This window comes from Eucalyptus grandis, chromosome 1 (genome assembly GCF_016545825.1).
Source record: "Eucalyptus grandis isolate ANBG69807.140 chromosome 1, ASM1654582v1, whole genome shotgun sequence".
In the NCBI taxonomy this organism is placed as follows: Eukaryota; Viridiplantae; Streptophyta; class Magnoliopsida; order Myrtales; family Myrtaceae; genus Eucalyptus; species Eucalyptus grandis.
Window position 1 is genome coordinate 44,452,484 of NC_052612.1, and position 19,539 is coordinate 44,472,022.

Consider the following 19,539-nt stretch of genomic DNA (forward strand, 5'->3'; position numbering starts at 1 on the left):
CGAAACGGGACAGGTAAGAAGTTACAAACTTTGGCCCTCTTCGGCCATATAAATAATCCAATTTTCGCATTGACCTATGCTGTTGCCCGTATGCTCCGCTCTCGAGCCGTAGGGGTCGCACACCTTCCGTTAACATTTCCTTAAAACTATATCATGAAAGTACGCACGCTTGAAGTGAGTACTCTCAACCTTAAAAAGGAAGGGGGGGGTAGTTTCTTAATTGGAGTGTTCGTGAGGACCCAGCAAGCAACACACGCATAAGAATTAACAAATTTGGGATGCTTAATTAGTTGGACGAGTATCGTGTTAATTTCATATATATATATATATATATATATATATATATATATATATATATATATATATATATTAAATGTCCGGGATAAAAGGTGTTATGATGAGACATTCTATGAGATGGGAAAGAAAAGGGCCATTCCATTTGGTAAAAGGAGCCAATGCTCCCCACCCTTATAAAACCCTAAAATTGCCCATTGATGTCCTGGTAACGAAGGCAAACTCTCTCTCTCTCTCTCTCTCTCTCTCTCTCTCTTTCTCTCTACCTGTAATATATGTATATGTATAATAGGCAAAAGGTCACATGAACGCCATAAGATGGGAAAGAAAAGGGTCATTCCATTTGCTAAAAGGAGCCAATGCCACCCATATGAAACCCTAAAATTGCCCATTGATGCCCTGATAATAAAGGCAAACTCTCTCTCTCTCTCTCTCTCTCTCTCTCTCTCTCTCTCTATATATATATATATAGATAAAGACCGATTTCTTAGGGTTTTTTTTCTTGTAATATTTATGAGCGTGGGGACAATGATATGCATAGTTTATGCTTTACGTCTTCATCATGTTCCTACCACTTCCGAGGCCCTGTGGCATGTTTGTGTGGTGATTCTGATCCCGAGGGTCAACCTGATACGTCTCCCTAAAATAATGTTATTCGCCCCCCGAGAGAAGAGAAATCTCAAAGACACATGCAAGGTTCATGTGTGATCGAGGAAGCACTAATAGACAAACCTCAGCAATCAAAATCATAGCCGTTGTATTGGCTTGAATTCGAATTGGCCGGTTTTATTGCTCGATGAAGTTGATGGCAAAGATTATGATTTCGATGTGTTATTGGGGGCTGAGGACATAATGTCGTTTTCTTCACTTCTTTTTTTATGTACGTGGTAATCATAATATCAAGCTCGATTAATCTCCAAAAATGTACACAGATTGTCTCGTCCATCCCGCTTGATCAATCTCCATAAACGCACACAGACCATCTCTTCCACATATATCTAATAAGGCTCAATCCTTGGAATGGTGAGGGTGATTCCAAAAATTACCTTGCGTGGAAAATATGCTATTTAAATTTAGGGTTCTCCGCATCCGAATCGAGCGATTACCTATTCCACCAATGAAAAAGCTTAGCCGACTATCCCCTGTTAAATGACGGACTGACGGTCAACTAAGGACCACACATATTTCGATGAAACCGGTTGACTTTTTCAATCGGTTTCATCTTTTACCTTTTCTTTTAATGTTTTCTTATTCTAAGCTTCGGTTGCATTGTTCATCTCATCTTCATCACCATCATTATTTTTATTAGCGAAGTTGCTTTTCATATGAACTCCATTCATTTAAACAAGAGAACAAAATTAAGAATCGTATGTCTAAAATATATAGATACAAACTAAAATTTAGCAACAATGAATACCTCTTACTTTCTTGTAATAAGAAAAGTAGGAGCGATGACACCCCAAGTACCAAAATTTGGCAAGAGAGACACTTAAGTGCCAAAATAAGAGAAAAATAGATCACTTAAATGTAACGGCGAGAAATTCCGGCAAAAATACGACATGGTATTTTTTCGATAAATTAAGTGAAAAACGACATCATTTTGAGATAAGCCAAAAATGATATTGTTTTGCACACCGATGTGGTTGATAAGCTGAAAATGGCATTATTTTGCCTTTGATTTAAATTTTAATGTAATTATTAATTAAATTAAATTTAAACTAAATTTAAAGAAAAAGGGATTGCAACACCTATTTGGCGAGGGCTATGCAAGCCCTCGTCATCATTGCCCCACCGTCATTGGGAAGGGCCAACGATGGTGAGGGAGGGTCAGCCGAGGTTGCTAGGCCTTGATCCTAGCCCGGCGACGACCCTTAGCCTAACTAGGCAAGGGCCAATGACCCTTGTCGGATCTGGGGGAGACCCGTGACCCTCGCCCTAGATTTGGGCGAGGGCTTGCAGGCCCTCAACTCCGGTCAACCAGGGTTGCTGGCCCCTAGCTAAGGCCCAGCAACCTCGGTCGATCCTCCCCTCATCGTCGTCAGCCCTTCCGGAGATGGCAAGGCAGCGACGGCTTGCATAGCCCTTGCCGAACAGGTGCTATAATCTCCCCCCTTTTCTTAAATTTAGTTTTAAAATTGAGTATAACTAATATTTATTAAAATTCGAGGCAAAATGATGTTATTTTGGCTCTTCTTTGCTAACTAAGTTTTATGGCGAGTCACAAATGCAACTTGTATTATTAAAAATAAGCCATGTTGGATTTCTGGTACTTTTCACTGGAGTTGATACTTAAATGTCCCATTTTTCAAAGAAATTGACACTTGAATGTATATTTCGGAACTTTTTGCACTTAAATGTCTCCCATGCCAAGTTTTGGCATTTGCGTTATACTTTTGCTAGAAAAGTAGAGATTAACAAACCTTCTCTACTGTTATGACTTATTCAATTACAAAATAGTATAACAATCGAAGTTCAAAGTGTGAAGATAAATTACACATTAAAAAAAAAGATAATTACATTCATATTTTTTGAGTTATTAAGTTTTTTCTTTATTTGGGAACAATATCGACATTATTTTTTCCTTTGGCTAGAGAATAATATCCATTATTTTAGAAGTTGCAACCGAATTCTTCATATATTTCTTATTAGTTAAATAGTATTGTAGGATTTGTTTCTTATTGTGTGAATATTATTACTTTGATTTGTTTCTCAATTTGAGCTTGCTATAAAGAATTATACAAATCTCGGAAAAAGAAATAGAAAAATAGAGTAAAAATGAAAACGGTTGAGGAAGCCAATGTTTCAAGTGTTTTTTTTTCATCTCTTAAATTTAATGGATTTATATAATAACATTAATGATTTCTTTTTAGTAGGTGATAATATTTTTTACTTGTAATTATTTATATTTCGTATCTAATTTTATTTTTTCTTTCATTATATTCATAAAAATTGATTGCATGGGTCCTCTTACAATTTTATCTCTTGCTTCCAATAAGAAAACATTAAAAAAAAAGGTAAAAGATGAAACCGGTTTCCATGTCGGTTAGCTAAGCTGGACCCTTCCGCCAATTGTTTTGAGGCTCCTATTTTTCTTTTCAATGTCTAAATCTCAATTTGGATATATTTGGCAAACAAATTTCATCCTGATTAATTTCTCGTAATCATGAATTTATCAAACGATTGGTGAATTATACAGTTAATTCATCTTAGTGGCTTCTCGTCTAAAATGCTCTCCGGGCAGGCCATTGAGCCAAACTCACGACCAAGTCTAATGAGGTCCTCTATTCAAAAATGTGATGTGACAACATTGATGTTTGAAAGGTTAGATGTAGAGGTCCTCTATTCAATAGCTATATTTACGTCGGTGAATCAGCTCCTAAGGGGGGAGAGAACACGGAGCACTGTTGACTTTGCATGTACATGTGTAGAAAATTCGTTAACCATGGTTAACATTATTTTTTGGGTATATGTCATCTCATTGTTAGAGAGAGAGAGAGAGAGAGAGAGAGAGAGAGGGAGAGAGGAGAGAGAGAGAGAGAGAGATAAAAGAACAGAAAGAAAAGTAGAGAAAAAATGGGGTGAGCATGAGCATGCACAAGCAAATGATGATAATCATAAAAACACACGAACCCACAAGCCTCCACAGTTCGCCCTTTATATATATATTTCCCCCACCTCTCCCCCAACACCATCATCATCTTTGTCGGCCTTCCCCCTCTCCTCCGATCTCCCTCCTCCTCCTCTTCTTCTTCTTCTTCTCTCTCTCTCTCTCTCTCTCTCTCTCTCTCTAGACCTCTCATCCCTCCATAACGAAGCTACAGAGCAACACCAGAGCAAAAGCTTTCTCCCGTTTCGTCAAATTGTCCTTTCATCTCTCTCTCTCTCGCACGCACGCACTATGAGATCACAAGAATTCGATCTCCAGAGAAACAGCAGCAGCAGCAGCTACAGAAGCACCAGAAGAATCACTCCTTCCTCGACCTTCCCTCGACCACGGAACCCGCCATCGCCACGGACGCCTTCTCTCTCCCACCGTGAAGATGTGGCCGCCTCCGACCCCTGCAACAACAAGATCCTCCTCCGCAACTCCTCCAGATCGTCGGCTGCATCCATCAGCTCCGTTAGGATCCGCTCCCTCCTCCGCTCCTTCCTCAGCCTCTTCTCCTCCTTCCGGCTCCAAACCCTCATCCCTACCCCCGCCGCCACCCGCCGCTTCCTCTCCCTCTCCTCCTCCTCCTCCTCCGCCTCTTCCTCCCTTCGCCGCAAAGTCACCGGCACCCTCTTTGGCTACCGCCGCGGCGCCGTATCCTTTGCGGTCCAGGACAGCCCCCAGTCCGAACCCGTCCTCCTCCTCGAGCTCGCCGTCTCCACCTCCGCCCTTGTCAAGGAGATGTCCTCTGGCCTTGTCCGCATCGCCCTCGAGTGCGAGAAGGCCGACGACTCCGCCGACCGCCCGCCGAGGCTGTTCCAGGAGCCGGCCTGGACCATGTACTGCAATGGGCGCAAGTGCGGGTACGCCGCTTCCCGCGAGTGCACAGAGTCCGACCTGCACGTGCTGAGGACGGTGCGGTCCATGTCGGTCGGAGCCGGCGTGATCCCGTTGCTGGCGGACGACGGAAAGAAGGCCGACGCCGGCATTGACGGCGAGCTGCTGTACATGAGGGCGAAGTTCGAGCGTGTGGTTGGGAGCCGCGACTCCGAGGCGTTCTACATGTTGAACCCAGATGGCAACGGAGGCCCCGAGCTTAGCATCTTCCTGTTGAGACTATGAAAGCGGTAGAGATAGAGAGATAGAAAGAGAGAGAGAGAGAGGAAGCGACGCGAAGCGAACTCAGTCTCAAATCTCGCCGGTCGAGAGGGCGAATGGAATGATCCGAGCCGTCAGCTGTGGCGGAGTTGAAGTTCTCAGGAAGAAGACGAAGAAGAAGAAGAAGAAGAAGAAAGATGGTCAGTCATACATTATACACACCATCATGATGTAATTCAATATAGTCTGTAGTAGTTATGTGAGATCTTTACTGTTTCTCTATTCGCATCCGATGGTGACGATGATGATGTCTTTTTTTCAGACGTATATGTGGCATATACTATTGTCTTTTTTATTTGTTTTTTTTTTCCACCTTTCTTTACACACATGCATGCATGAAAAAGAAAAGAAAAAAGAGTTCAATTTCATTTTTCCGGTGAGCTGTTGTTTTCGATTAATTTAATTGAATTAGTTCGATTGACTAAGGCGGGTGTGTCGTTGCAAGAGATGTCTTTATCGGCGTGTGATCATCGTCGCCTCCCCATCATCATCGCTTTCCTATAGTTTAATTCTCCATGCGCATGCTGCCGCCCTCTTCATGGAAGAAACATAGACTTTTATAAATACCTAAAAAAAAGAGAGAGAGAGAGAAAGAGAAAAAAGAAAAAAGAATTGAAGAAATAGAGGATTGAGCATCCTCCAAGTCAAGCATGGATAGTCTGCAAAATTTGACCTCAACTGCCTTTTTTTTTTCCTTTTTTTTTCCTTTTTTTTTTTGCGTGGACAATCAATATACAATTCTTACAAGGACAGGAAAAAGCCAATGAGATTTCAAGCAATATAAAATTTAGAATTGACTAGCCGGCTACCTGCGTGGTTAGAAGGGCGGCCTTATGATTAACAAGTTTACCTGTTACTTTATAGAAATACGTGTTTCGCATACACAAACGCGCGCAAAGACAAGATGGGTACGTAAGAGACATTTCCTTACATCGACAATTAAGAGATCCATTCGAGAATACAGGAACTAATTGAAGTAATGAGCCTCCCAGAAGTAATGAGCCTCATAATGTTGGGAGGCTCGTTACTTCAATTCAATTGATATAATAAAAAATCATTTCACCTTTTTAGTTAGAACTTTAGGTGGTTCTCGAAAAAAGATAGCGAACAAAATTATCCCTAGAGTCAAGACTAAGAGGAATGTATGAATCAATGCTTTCATAAATTCAATCGTGCTTTAAAATTATAGCTTCCATACCTGTTTTGTTTATTTGGGATTATCTCCCAAAGAGCAAGACAAAAAAATAAAGGAAAAAGACCAGAGAGAAATCTTGTACTAGACTACTTGTCTTCTTGTAGTTGGATCTCCAAGTTTTTGGAATGCTCCGATTTATACTTGAGCATCAAAATCGGGGTCAATACCAGCAAAAACATCTCTGAACGAGGTTCTAGCACCATGCCCAATGTGTCCGAAGAAGAAGAGCAGAGCAAACGAAGCATGTCCAAAAGTAAACCAACCCCTTGGACTGCTACGAAAAACACCATCGGATTTCAAAGTAGCACAATCTAATTCAAAAATTTCACCTAGTTGGGCACGTCTAGCATATTTTTTCACAGTAGCAGGATCACAATGACTGACTCCATTGAGTTCCCCACCATAAAACTCAACAATTACACCCACTTGTTCAACACTATACTTTGATTCCGTCCTTCGAAAAGGAACGTCGGCTCAAACAATTTCGTCTCCGTCTACCAAAACAACCGGAAAAACATTTTTTTTTGTTGGTTTGTAAATGTGAGCTTGAAGTCTTGGCGATCTCAGTGTTGTTGTGGTGTCATCTTTATATGTAGGAAATGTAGCCATAAAACTCAAAATCTTCTACGTGTCTTCCTTTGCCATTTCTGTTAGACGCGAAAAATGTTTGCAACTGGTATTTGAAGTAAATTTATATATGCAACATATTCAATGCGTAATCCTTTTTTAGATTATTATTAACATATTGAAAGTCACATTCTTAGATTTACTCTCATTAATAAAAATTCCATAGTGCTGACCTTGAATTTTTAATGCATGCATTCTACTCCGTGGACTTTTGCAAGGTTGTGATCGACACAAGTTCACGATTCTTATTAATTGGTCATAATACACTCGAGAACGGCTGATGGCCAATTAATTATTAAATACGACTTAGAAGTGATTCGAGACGGTCGGCCCATATTTTAAGTCTTAACTTGAACGATATCATTACGTTCGATAGAGTACGAACCACCACATCTCATATATTTAGGGGAAAACAGTTGAATGACACATTGTTCTTTCTAAAAAGAAAATATCTTTCGACAGTATCAAGTTCGAATATACCGAATTTGATTATAAACTTCTATACGTAAGAGTTACGCCTAGCACATAGACGTATAATCTAGCCTCTGACCAAGAAAAAAGAAATCGATATGACATGAGGGGAGACCAATTCGTGGGATCATGATTTGAGAAGATTTTTTTTTAGAAAAGTACGAACAAAAGTATTAAAACCACTCGATCAAGGAGGAGAAAATGGGTGAGTTTCCTCTCTCGAGGAAAGTGGGGGAGGCGCCGATCGGGTGGGCGCGTCGCGTCCCCACCGTCCGGATGAAATGACACTCGTTGAAAAAGAGGGGAGGGAGAGGGGATCGCCCACCGGCTCCTTAACCTTTACGTCCTAAATGGAGGGGAGCATCTTTCTTTCCCTTATGACTTGTATTAGAGGGTGCAAAAATTAAGTCTCCTTTCCGGACACATCATTGTTCACTCCCGTTATTCGTGGAGAAAGCGTCTGAGCCCATTGTCCACCACCACGTTGACGTCTCCCCAATCTTTCCATGTCCTTCTAAAAACCTTTTCCCGAAATATATTTTTCGCAAAATAAACAATATGATTGATTATTTTCGTGTATCGTGTTGTCGGCAAAACGCGTCGGAATGATCTACTACGGTGTCATTTTGGCTAAAGTAAGAAAAATTCACAAATGCATCCTCAATTTGAGTGCGAAGCATTCCTTGGATTTCTTGAAGTTTCATAGTCTTAGAAAGTAATTTACAGGGACTTTTCAATGGGTACCTTCTGATTCTAAAGCTAAATGACGATACTTCTGCTTATGGAATATGAGGTAATTAAATAATCGGTTGCTTCAGACATGAGAAATAGCATATAACAATGTCTTTGACATTTGAGTCGATAGCGACACCCTCGGGCATTAAGAACGCTCCCGATTTGTGCCATTAGTCAAAGCTAAACCTGTGCTCGAGACACAACGGAATCATTTGCGATGGGATTAAAGAATTCCAAGACCTTGGAATTAAAGATGTGCAAGCTCTCTCAGTCATTACATTACAAATACCATAAGGTAGGACCTGGACTGCCACATTGAGATGAAATATTACCAATATATATTTTTTTTGATTTGTTGTAAATACTATCATACGAACATCAGACTTGGGCCGGAGCAGTGAACATATTTGAAGTCACTCATTTTGTTTGTGAGTTGCTTTTATGGAACCAAGATCGAGTTCCATCTATAATTCTATAGTGAAAGACTGTATGGCCGTGCTTTATGGCATATTGGTCACCATCTATGGTGTGGAGCCCCACTGGTTCGCCATGTCTCTAGGATAAATCAATGCAATGCAATTGATTATTTCCAACTTGAGAAATAACACTTTTTTTTTTTTTTGCCTAGGGAAGGTTCTATTTACTATCAGATGTAATGTTGGTAATGTTAAGTATCCATTAAAAGTTTGCGTCTGTTGACTCTTATAAGAGACTTTAGGAAAGAATCCCATTGTGAATCTTGTGATTGTAATCGTAAAAAGTTATTTTCATGATTAATGATTACTAAGCGAGTCGGAAATCCATAAAAAAATGACTTTTAATATTTTTCACCATCTATGTTATAGATAAACATCTTTCTAACAACAACAACAAAAATACATCTTTGTCGCATGAAATAGATTGTAATTATAGAAAAGAGAATTCACTAACTAAAATTACCTTCTAATCAATATGACATATTCACTAAATAATTTGTCTACTCATCAACTACGCATTTGGCTCCCCAACGTACTTGTTTAGATTCGTTCATGACCAAGATCATGGATAGAATTGGCAGCAATCCTCCACATTGGCTAGATCCATAAATAACGATGTCATATCAAGTAAGTCTCACTTAGATTTGTTCTATTAGATCAAACAAATCATATATTTATTTATTCTATGAGATCAAGCCAATCATACGTTGGAAGTTTTGGAGCAATCACTTTCTTTTTCACTCTTAAAACACATGCATATGGAGAGTACTTACATGTTCGAGGTTGTATGGAGACATAACTTCCTTGCGAGATTATATTTATCGGTTGAAGATCACGGCACGTCACGTAGAGATCGTCCTAGAATAATCCGCCAGAAGACTCGTTTAGAACTCTCTCGCCCTCTCTCCCCTACCCCCCCCACTCCTCTCTCTCTCTCTCTCTCTCTCCCCGTGAATGAATCTGAGTGCAAGACAAGAGGAAACAAGTTGATGTGGCTGAGTTTACACCAGGGAACAACAGTCGACGACAAGATGTGCGATTTGAATATGCAGCCCAAAATAAAATGTAGAAAGGAGGGAAGATCAAGAGGAATATCTGCACAGATCTCGCATGCATGCAAATACATGGGTGCGTCACCCATGTGGGACGTGCACATAAAAACATCAAAACAGCTAGGTGAAGAATTAGTAGTGACAAGATCCGAGGATACAAAAGTCATCTCGTTGACATAAAAAGATCAAAGAGAAAATTTTTGAAAAAGGTAGAATGTGGAGTAGTGCTGAAATCAATAATTCAAGTTAGGGAAACGAAATAAAAGAAATAAAGTTCATGATGCTCCAACTAGGCCGACCCAATTCATGAAACTTTATGCCGAATCTCGGGGATTATGGTACATATTTCCCAAAAATTAAACTCGGCGTTAAGCAAGTAAAGAGACGACAGCTTCCCCTACCCCCTTGGTATGCCAATGACATGCATTTACCAAGATCACATGCATTTTTAAAATCACCCTTTTCAGGCACTATCTTTTCTAGGATGGATTCATATATAAGCATTGATCTGATACGTATCACTTTCCATGAATGTTTGCCAGTGCCATCCACGGTGCATCAAAATAATGGAGGAGCACAAACTAAGACAAGAGGATATGAAATATCTTTGTGGGGGACCAAGGACGAGAACAAAAGTCAAAGTTTTCGAGAATACTGTTGACTGTTAGGAAAAGGTTCATTACAGGAAGAGAGGCACGTGGGCAATGCAGTAATCTTGGAGGAGATAAAGTTTTCCTGAAATACTCTACTTTCAGTGTTGACAATAGGACAGAGAAGGTGCAACTTATGTCAACATACGAGCGGATAGATGTGACAAAAAAGGAAAGGAAAAAGGCCACAAAAATCTTCAAGTTGTGTCCACTGTAACACCTTAAATTACGTCTGTTGTGACACAATTATCCTAAACAAAAAATTCCCAAACTTGTAGTCATACAACATATCTAACATCCTTCAAAATCCATCATATGGTTTTTCAATCAAAATAATGCTATTTTTATTTCATTTAAGTCACATGAGTACCATGTCAACGCCATTAAACGTATCATATAAATACAAATTTGGAATTTCTGATGTTACAATAAAAAAAATTAAAATAAATGTCACAATGACCATATTTTGGAATTTTTTATGGCTTTTTTCCAAAAGAAAAATTAAATTAGTCAAACCTACTTAAATAAACGTACTTTAGCTCCATTTGTCGAAACATCGAACTGGCATGGGTTCCTCTCGAGTTCCAGCAGCTCAAACGCAAAAAGGAGTCGAGTTTAAGCTTCTCAAATACTAAATTGGAGCTATGACCCAAAAAAAAAAAAAATACTAAATACTAAATTTGAGCTATTCGCATGCGAAACCCCATCTAACACTGATCCTACTTTTTGCATCACATTTAGAGCACCGATATAGAAATTTATATTTCAATCCGAGACACTTCTTCCCGTTTGTTTTCTGCGGTCTATAAATAACTAATGTACCGACGTAGTAACTCGTCGTTCAGTACAAAAATATTGATATCAGGCCGAAATCAAGCCCGCTCAATTCGCGTGTCCAAAATCTTGACCTTTTTTGGGCTGAGCCATGTTCGAGCATTGAACTTATTGACTAGACTCAGCTCGATTATTCCTATTTCCTATTAGGCAGCAAAATCAAGGTAAAATAGATAACGAACTTTCAAAATGTTCGGTTCAACTTTAAATTGACTTCAGTAAAACGTGACTGAGTCGCCATTCTGCTAAGCGGGTTATCACTCATGAGTTCACTCCCTGTCAAAGGTTCTCCACAGACCGAAGGACCGACCAAAGGGCTTGCTAGCTTTATTAGTTTACTAAGGATCAATCACGGAACGACCCTGCCTTAGAACGAAGTATCTCGTATAATGGGTATCTGATGTGTCACCAATCCAAATCTCAACATATTCAATTGAAAGAAATGTTTCCTATCTCTCCATGTTATCAATGCTACATTTGCACAAAAAATTGAGTTAACCGTGCACGTACGGAGGGTGCAACAAGAATGATTAGAGAAGATTCCACTTTTCCCTCTATAAATCTGTCAAAACTTACATGAGATTTTCAATGATTCAATCAAATGTTAAATTTCTCTAATTTGCTTTTGTAACTCGGTAGAAGTATAATCCATTGGGATTGATGAATAGAAAGATCTCATCGAATAGAATGAGGCATTATTCGACCGGCTAGCTTGGATGGAACAAAACTGAATTGACAAGACACTGTCAGCAACTAAACAAGTACGGGAAATGTTCTCATTTATTTGCCTCAATAAATTCCCTGTACTCTTTCTTCATTTTGACTCCTGAGACCATCCTGTAACACCAGCATAGAATAATTTGCACCAGCAATTAGAGCTAGCTCACTATGTCAATGATAGAGACAGTGAATTTGACAAATGGCTATTCCTGAATAGAAAGAACTCTCTGGATGGGGACGAAGATGGTTAAAAGTGATCAAAGATGTCATAGAATTGCCTAAATACACCAAACAAGACAGGATTACTTTGTTTGATCCCAAACCAACATCTAAAAAATATTTCCCAAACATGCAGAATAAGTAAATGACTAGCTCAGTTATAATAATGATACGAAGCCTGGATGCACGGGCAAACAAAGCATGGAATGAGAGAACTACGTAATCTAACCTGATCATCTCCTTATTCTTGAAAAATTGCACGCACGGTGTGCCCATAATTCCTGCTGCTTCTGCTATTTCTTGATCTTCTTCGATATCAATTTCAACGAAATGTACATTTTCATCATATTCATCTATCACCTGTTAGGGGGAAATAAGCAAAGCGACATAGTTAGCCAAACAGGCGATCACGATCAGATATTTGCACAATATATAAGGCCCATTAAATGCAGAGACAAAAAAAAAAAATCAATATATGCCGAATAATAATAGTAGCTTAAAATGTCATGTGTATCCCCACAGGTATTGTGGGACACTAGCACCAGCACACAATTTTACTACTCAGCACCCTAGAGTGAGATTAATGCAATTGTCGAGAATGAACCAAAACAAAGCTATTCATATCACACTCAAACCTTAGGATGGTCATCGATAAAGCATTCATTGCCTAAAGACGCATTCCGATTTCTCTAAGCTACTAGATCTTTGTAGTCTACCACTCATCAACTTCTTTATTTTTATATAAGTTTTCAGAAAGAAATTAGAAGTCTCAAGCAGAGTCGTCATCTCTAAAAGTATAATTCCAGATGTGAGATGCAGTAGCCAGGAGAAAAGGAAAGCAAACTGTGCAGACATAATACATTTATGAAATGCCATGGTATTTGAATTGAAGGGAGCACCATGAAGTACCTGGCCAAGAATAGGCTTCAAAGTCCGACAGGGACCACATGTTGGTGATGTATATAGTACACACACAAGCCGAGGGCTTTCATGGTACAACTTCCGCAGAGCATACTGAATTAGGGGAAACAAAAATACGAGTTAAGAAAAAACAAAAGGCCTGAACTTTAAAATTCCCAACAAGGAATTATTAATCATGACATGCTAATTTTTGCGTCTGCATAAAAGCACACCTGCCCCCGGTGCTTGGTCCGTGTGATGTCAAAACCCTCTTGCACATCTCTGTCTGTGATTTCTTTCTTAACTTCTTCAGTATGAGGCTGCCAAAAAGTTTACATGAAGAGGATGTCATCGATTTTGGACAATTAAAAGTTCCCACTTCATTGATGGGTCCAGAACAGCAAAGAATTCCAACACGGCTCAAAGTAGACTAGATATCACAACGAAGTGGTTCAGACAGTTAATGGAGTGGCTTCTGAAAATCTAAAAGACCAATTTTATCAGATGATAATTTAGCCAGCCAAGATACTGAAAGCACATCTAGGCCATTGAAGATGTACAAGACACACACAGAGCAACTAATAGCAAATCTACGCTACAGTGAACGTGTCAAACAACCGCACAACATCTTAAATGCACATATAAAAGACAAGGCAGCCACAAATATTCATTAGCTATAGACTTTGCATCTCTCGTTATGCTTTCTGAAGAAAAAAGAATATAACTATTACCGTATTTTGTAGCTTTCTCAATAGAACCATATTGATCATGGCAGATAAGTTTGATAAAGTTCTCTAAAAGAAAACAGAGAAGCTGCAACGAAATTTCTTCAAAAGTTCAAATACCTGATGAAACTCAATAAGCAAATTATTGCTTGCAAGATATCTTTCCACTGACAAAGCAGCGATACATCCTGATCCAGCCGCGGTTACGGCTTGCCTCCATTCATGATCCTGTTAGATAGGCATGAAATAACAATTATTAAGAATCTAGGTCATATGGTTATTTGCAAAGAATAATAAGCAAAGAAAAGGCAGGTTAAATCAAGCTCTGGTATATATTCTGCTTTATACTGGTTTGGGCAAGGTGAACTGAATCGCTGGATTCCCCAAAGAACATGTGACCGAAATAGGCATGACATAACAAGAATGCTCCTATGTTTAAGAAAGCAGCAGAATAGAAGCAGAGCAAGTGACCAAAATAAAAAAGGAACGGAACAAGTATGAGAAAGCTTAACATATATTTTGACAAGCCTCAAAAGACTCTAGAGTAGAACAATACTAATGCACAAATAAATCTTGACTTAATTACCTGTACATCTCCAGCAGCAAATACACCTTTTACAGAAGTCTTTGCAGAACCCTCCTCAACCAACACGTAACCTGAACGATCAAGTTCAACCTGCCCTTCCAACAACTGACTGTTTGGAGAATGGCCTATACCATAGAATAAACCCTTTGCCTCGAGCACAGACTTTTCTCCCGTGTCAACTCTATTAAGTAAAAGGCCAGACATTTGACCTTTTGAATTGCTCTCAACATCTGCGACCTCCGTGTTGAAGTGCACGGTGATATTTGGATTATTGTACACTCTGAAACATTCGCGATAATCAACCTGTTAAACAAACATTCAGGAAGTTGAAAACTCAAAGTACAGATGGTTCATTAGTACGGTAAACTTCCCAACACTAATGCAGCAAATCTAAAGAGAAGACTGCCCAAAAACATTTTTGCACCTTCCAGATTCAATATCTAGGTGATTTGCTTAATACTCTAAGTCAACAGCATGATATGCTACGTTGTGTTACGGTGACAAGAATTTTCTTTAGCAGCAAATAAGTTGAGGCCGTAAAATTTACGAAAAGTTTGTGCAAGCAGACAACTATTCCTAGACACGCATCATACACTTAAATCTGAATTGACCGACTATGGATAGATGTTAAATTTATCATTTTAAGGGTCTGACAGGAGGAGGTCTCATTCATTCAGTCTTCACAATCTAATCTGAAATGACCAACTATAGAAAGCTTATGACTGCAAAATCTAGTGACCCGGCTATTAGAAGTTCAAAGCATAAACGCTCATGAATTAGGTAAAACTACATTAAAAGGAGATGCAAGACAACTTTTTTTCAAGCAAAGAAGAAAGCAGCCATGCCTTGTCAAGAACGATCCAGAAGGGACCACAATAATAAAGAATATAAGTTATGACAAATCACTGACTAAAAGAGAGATGAAATATTAAAGATGTTTGACAATGTCAGCAACATATTTCAACCTACTTGGGCAATTGATAATTGTCGGTGCTCACAAAAATAAGTAGTTCTGAAATATAAACATGAAATAATTGACAGTCTCACCGATCTTGCATTGCTTTGGATGCTCTAAGGTGGTCCCTACGTACGAGCAAGTGAACATGACGAGCATATTTAGTCAGGTACAGTGCTTCCTCTGTAGCTGTATCTCCCCCTCCAACCACAGCGAGCACTTGCCCCTTAAAGAGTGGTGATGCACCATCACAGATAGCACAAGCACTGATTCCCCTACTCCAGAATTCATCTTCACGGGGTATCCTAAGTCTTTTTGCTGTAGCTCCGGTAGCATATACGAGACTATGGCACTTGACCTGGAATACAACCACAATGCAAATTCATAAGTGCAGCTTTCTAGCATCTGCCGAGCCAACTATGAATCCACAAGAGCAAAATCATGGAACATTAACAAGGCTAGCTGGCTATGTCATACTTCTTTTCCCTTTCCAGTAAAAGGGGATATATAGGACATCACAATAGAATAGCGAGAACATTCACGATTATTTGATTATCAAAGAATATCCTGCAACTTCTTGCTTTACGGTGGCAATAATATGCATGTGATTCTAATGCTGAAAATTCTTATGTAATATATTCTAATGGTTGAGATTCGGTACACTAGTTCTGCTCAATCTTACTCTTGTGTTATACGGAAAGGTTAGCCATGAAGGATACATTCATTATTTCACAGAGAGATTTCTCTCTGATAGTAGCAGAGAACCTATTTCTAAGGCATTGAACTAGCATGATCAATCTTAGACCCCAAAAGTAAAAATAAAAAAACTAGCATGATCAATCAGTTGCATTTCAAAAACATTCCAATTTCAAGTTAGTATTTCAAATAAACAATAGTCAATAAATCACCTCACGTTCACCACTTCGCACAGTAAAAGGGCTATTCTTCACATCAAGAAATTCTACATCTTCTTGATATAACTCTGCTCCCCAACGCTCAGCCTGCCGCCTCATCCTAATGACAGGACCAAGCCACGCCAGATTCTCATCAGCATCATCACATAAATTGAAGGAAGAATACAAGCGTTGCCAAATACATGATGACACAAGATAGACGAAGTAGTGTCCAGCATATATCTTTACCTGTCCATCAAATCTGGACCAGTGATTCCATCAGGGAAACCAGGAAAATTCTCCACTTCAGTGGTGGTCATCAACTGTCCTCCTGGTACACCCCCTACTTGATACCCCTCAAAAACTACCGGCTTCAAATTGGCACGAGCAGCATATATCGCTGCTGTGTATCCAGCAGGACCCGAACCAATGATCACCAGATTCTCCACTCCTCCGGCTGCAAAGCCAAGAAAGAGGGAAAATATCAACTAAGACTGTCATTTATCTCATTTCTCTAATATCAACAGACATCCAGAAGATATCAAGGATAAGCAGGTTAATTCACATAGCTGGATCCTACACTGCACACAGGATTTTTACTGTTTTAAAGAGCTAAGACAATAGTTAAGATGAAATTCCCACACCAAATGCTTATCCATTCAGGCAGCCTAAATCAACCTATAAAATGGACACCAAACTCAGGCAGGAGAGATCAAATCCTACTTTCCATTTTCCAAATCCTTAGGCATCAGAAGCAATCCTAAGTAACACAAATTCTCCATCCATAGAACGAAGAACTATCAACGGCGACAGACTCCGCAATGCAATCACTCAGCACACAACATCCGCACCGCGTACTTGACAAGATACCGACGCAAAAGACGCGTGCCTAGACTCGAAAGACCGCAACTCGACACGTGAAATGGACAGGAAAACTCGAAGGCGATCGAAGGCCGGATTTCACGCCTTCGGAGCTATCCAAAGTCAACGCGAATAGTTCCAACGTTCCAGCAGGAGGCAATCCGACGACCGCAACCGCATTGTACTCATCGCTGACGCAACATCCTCACGAACAAGACCGCATACAATCACTAAGCACGCAATTGGACACGGAAAATCGCGAGCGCCGCACCTGCGGAACTGGACGGCGGCGGCGAGTCGTCGGAAGAAGCCCTGAGCCGGAGAGGGAGGAGAGAGCGCGGGCGGGGGAGCCGAGGCGGGGGGAAGGGCGGCGAGCGGAGGACCAGCTGTTGAAGTAGAGGAAGGAGTGACGGTGGGGGAGCGAGGCGGCGATGGACGGTGTCATCGCGGCGGCGACGGCGGGGGCGGGGGCGGGGGCGGGGGCGGCGGCTCGGGGAGTGGGCACGGCGGCGATTCCGAGGGGGCTCCTATCCTCGCGCTAGCGCTCGCAGCCATTTGTTTCGGACCATACAAAAGGCTGAGAAGAGGATGGTTCGATGAGGACCAGCGGTTGAATGTGGGTTGAAGGCCACGTCGCGGTTGCGGCGCACGCGCTGGGTGGCCTCCAATCTTTCCATGGGCGCGAGTAGGCAACGTGTCTACTCGCTCATTTCCATTTTGGTAAATTGACTTTACATTGGTGCATTTTGAACAAGCCTACGCTCCAAAATCTCTTAGATTCACGTTTTTTTTTTCTTTAAACTTTTTAATTCACTTCAGACTTTTATACTATCATTTACGCGGAGTCGAATATTACAATTGAAACTAAACGTGCCCATCCCAACCTCTAAGTAAGTAGAGAATTGAACTTTTCATATTTTATCTTTCGTTTATCATAAATGTACCGAGTTGGAATTTTCTATGCCCAATATAACTTGCTCGCCTTTGCGCACCAAGTTGACAGCACCAAAGTGAATATTTCCTCAAGTGCGGGAAAACTATAAAAAAGGGGAGGGGGGATTTGCATTCTACTTTATGCTTTTTATGTTGCTTTTATATATATATAAAATAAGTACTCAAAATATTGCATATACTTATATTGTGATTTAAAAATTTTGCAATTTTCTTTCAATGGGAAGATAAAATTCCACGGTTGGGTTCAAATACATTTTGTATAAAAGGTTCATATGAACTTTAGAGGAAGATCTGATTGGTGTTGATATTTAGTTTGTCATAATTTTTGGTATATTATTTGTCTTGCGAAAGTTCGGGTCGGTGCCAACATTTTGAATAATATAACATATAAAATTATTAACCCAAACGGCATATAGAAATATCTCGTTAGTATTATAGTATAGTATCATCATTACTTTGCTCAACAAAGAACATAGGCTAGTAACACTATAACACCTTTCCTTAGAAAGTTAGTTGATGTTTGCAAATACCCACCAGATCCATCCATCCCCAAAAGGCATAAATTGAAATTTATTTCCCTATCTACTCCAAGTTATGCATTTACACCCATTCAAATTGCACTACGACACTTCAATTAGCGAGATGGCCCAATTTGAAAACTTGATTATAGTCCATTGCCCAAGAGAAGCAAATAAAGTAGTGGACTGGGTAGCTAAAGCCCATAGAGGTAATTATCTTCCTAAAGATTGGCTTACTAATCCTCCTAGTACTTTATGGGACCTTATTGTTTCTGAAGCCCGGGTTTTTTGCGTGAAGTAATGAAGCTCGACTATATATTCTGACCAAAAAAACAAAACTAGCAAGGAAATTAGATTGGAATTATCTAATCAAAAAGGCTTTTGAGAGGCTTTAACAGTCTATGTTCAGTTCAGTACATGACTAGACTCCCGATGTCTCGATCCGAGATTGTACCAAGGAAACAAGAGGAAGAAAAAAGAGAAACGAAGCTCTTTAATACCGAGCCCATGTACTATTTTCCTTGTGCTTCGGCAGCCTACTATTCCATCAGTGTAATCAAAACCATGGGCCTCAAGTTGGTTGCCCTTGGCCTTTTATTATTACATCAAGTTTCGCATAGCTGGAAACGTGCGTGCTTTAATCTACAAACTCTGTAAATTTTTTGGGCAAGGAAACTTATCTGAAAAGGAGCAAAATTAGGTTTAGCTTCTTGATTAGTCACATCACGATGGCAAAATACAAAGATCTTGATTCATGACATTGACTTCGATAGCGATCGCTATAAACTTTGATTAAACACGTAACATGTCGCCATCGACTCTTACACGATCTACATGCTTAGGGGCTCTCGCCGAACCTCCATACCTCTTGACATAAAGAAACGCTAGAGTTTTACCACAAACTTAATTCACTAATGATATGTCAAGCTGTTATTGACTCTTGAAAGTAGCCTGATTGTTTAGAAATCCGTTTGCAATTCGATACATAGCTTAATGAATCAATTTTGCAAATCAATTTTAGTATGTCTATTATTTTCAATACATAAAAGATTATATATATTGTGGTT

At 39.8% G+C, this 19,539-nt stretch overlaps 2 protein-coding genes across 2 annotated transcripts; one reads left to right on the top strand and one right to left on the bottom strand.

Annotated features, from left to right (window-relative positions):
• The first annotated feature begins 4,010 nt into the window (after positions 1-4,010).
• Positions 4,011-5,469, top strand: LOC104444858 (protein MIZU-KUSSEI 1). Its single transcript, XM_010058629.3, has one exon. It carries the CDS (start codon positions 4,193-4,195, stop codon positions 5,063-5,065), a length of 873 nt encoding a protein of 290 aa, XP_010056931.3. The 5' UTR covers positions 4,011-4,192; the 3' UTR covers positions 5,066-5,469.
• Positions 5,470-11,637: 6,168 nt separating this feature from the next.
• On the bottom strand, positions 11,638-17,677 carry LOC104444850 (thioredoxin reductase NTRC). Its single transcript, XM_010058617.3, has 11 exons — positions 17,651-17,677; positions 17,272-17,527; positions 16,389-16,596; positions 16,155-16,260; positions 15,339-15,604; positions 14,292-14,571; positions 13,826-13,933; positions 13,214-13,300; positions 12,990-13,094; positions 12,310-12,440; positions 11,638-11,978 (listed from the first exon to the last, which is right to left on the bottom strand). The coding sequence occupies exons 1-11, from the start codon at positions 17,675-17,677 to the stop codon at positions 11,918-11,920; spliced, it is 1,635 nt and encodes a 544-aa protein (XP_010056919.2). The 3' UTR covers positions 11,638-11,917.
• Between the last annotated feature and the right edge of the window lie 1,862 nt (positions 17,678-19,539).

Coding starts and splice junctions, on each gene's coding strand:
- LOC104444850 (XM_010058617.3), bottom strand. CDS start 17,677: ATGGAAAGATTGGAGGCCACCCAGCGC. Junction 13,095..13,213: donor GGACCAAGCACCGGGGGCAG/GTGTGCTTTTAT, acceptor CCCCTAATTCAG/TATGCTCTGCGGAAGTTGTA. Junction 12,441..12,989: donor TGAAGCCTATTCTTGGCCAG/GTACTTCATGGT, acceptor TCCCCCTAACAG/GTGATAGATGAATATGATGA.
- LOC104444858 (XM_010058629.3), top strand. CDS start 4,193: ATGAGATCACAAGAATTCGATCTCCAGAGAAACAGCAGCAGCAGCAGC.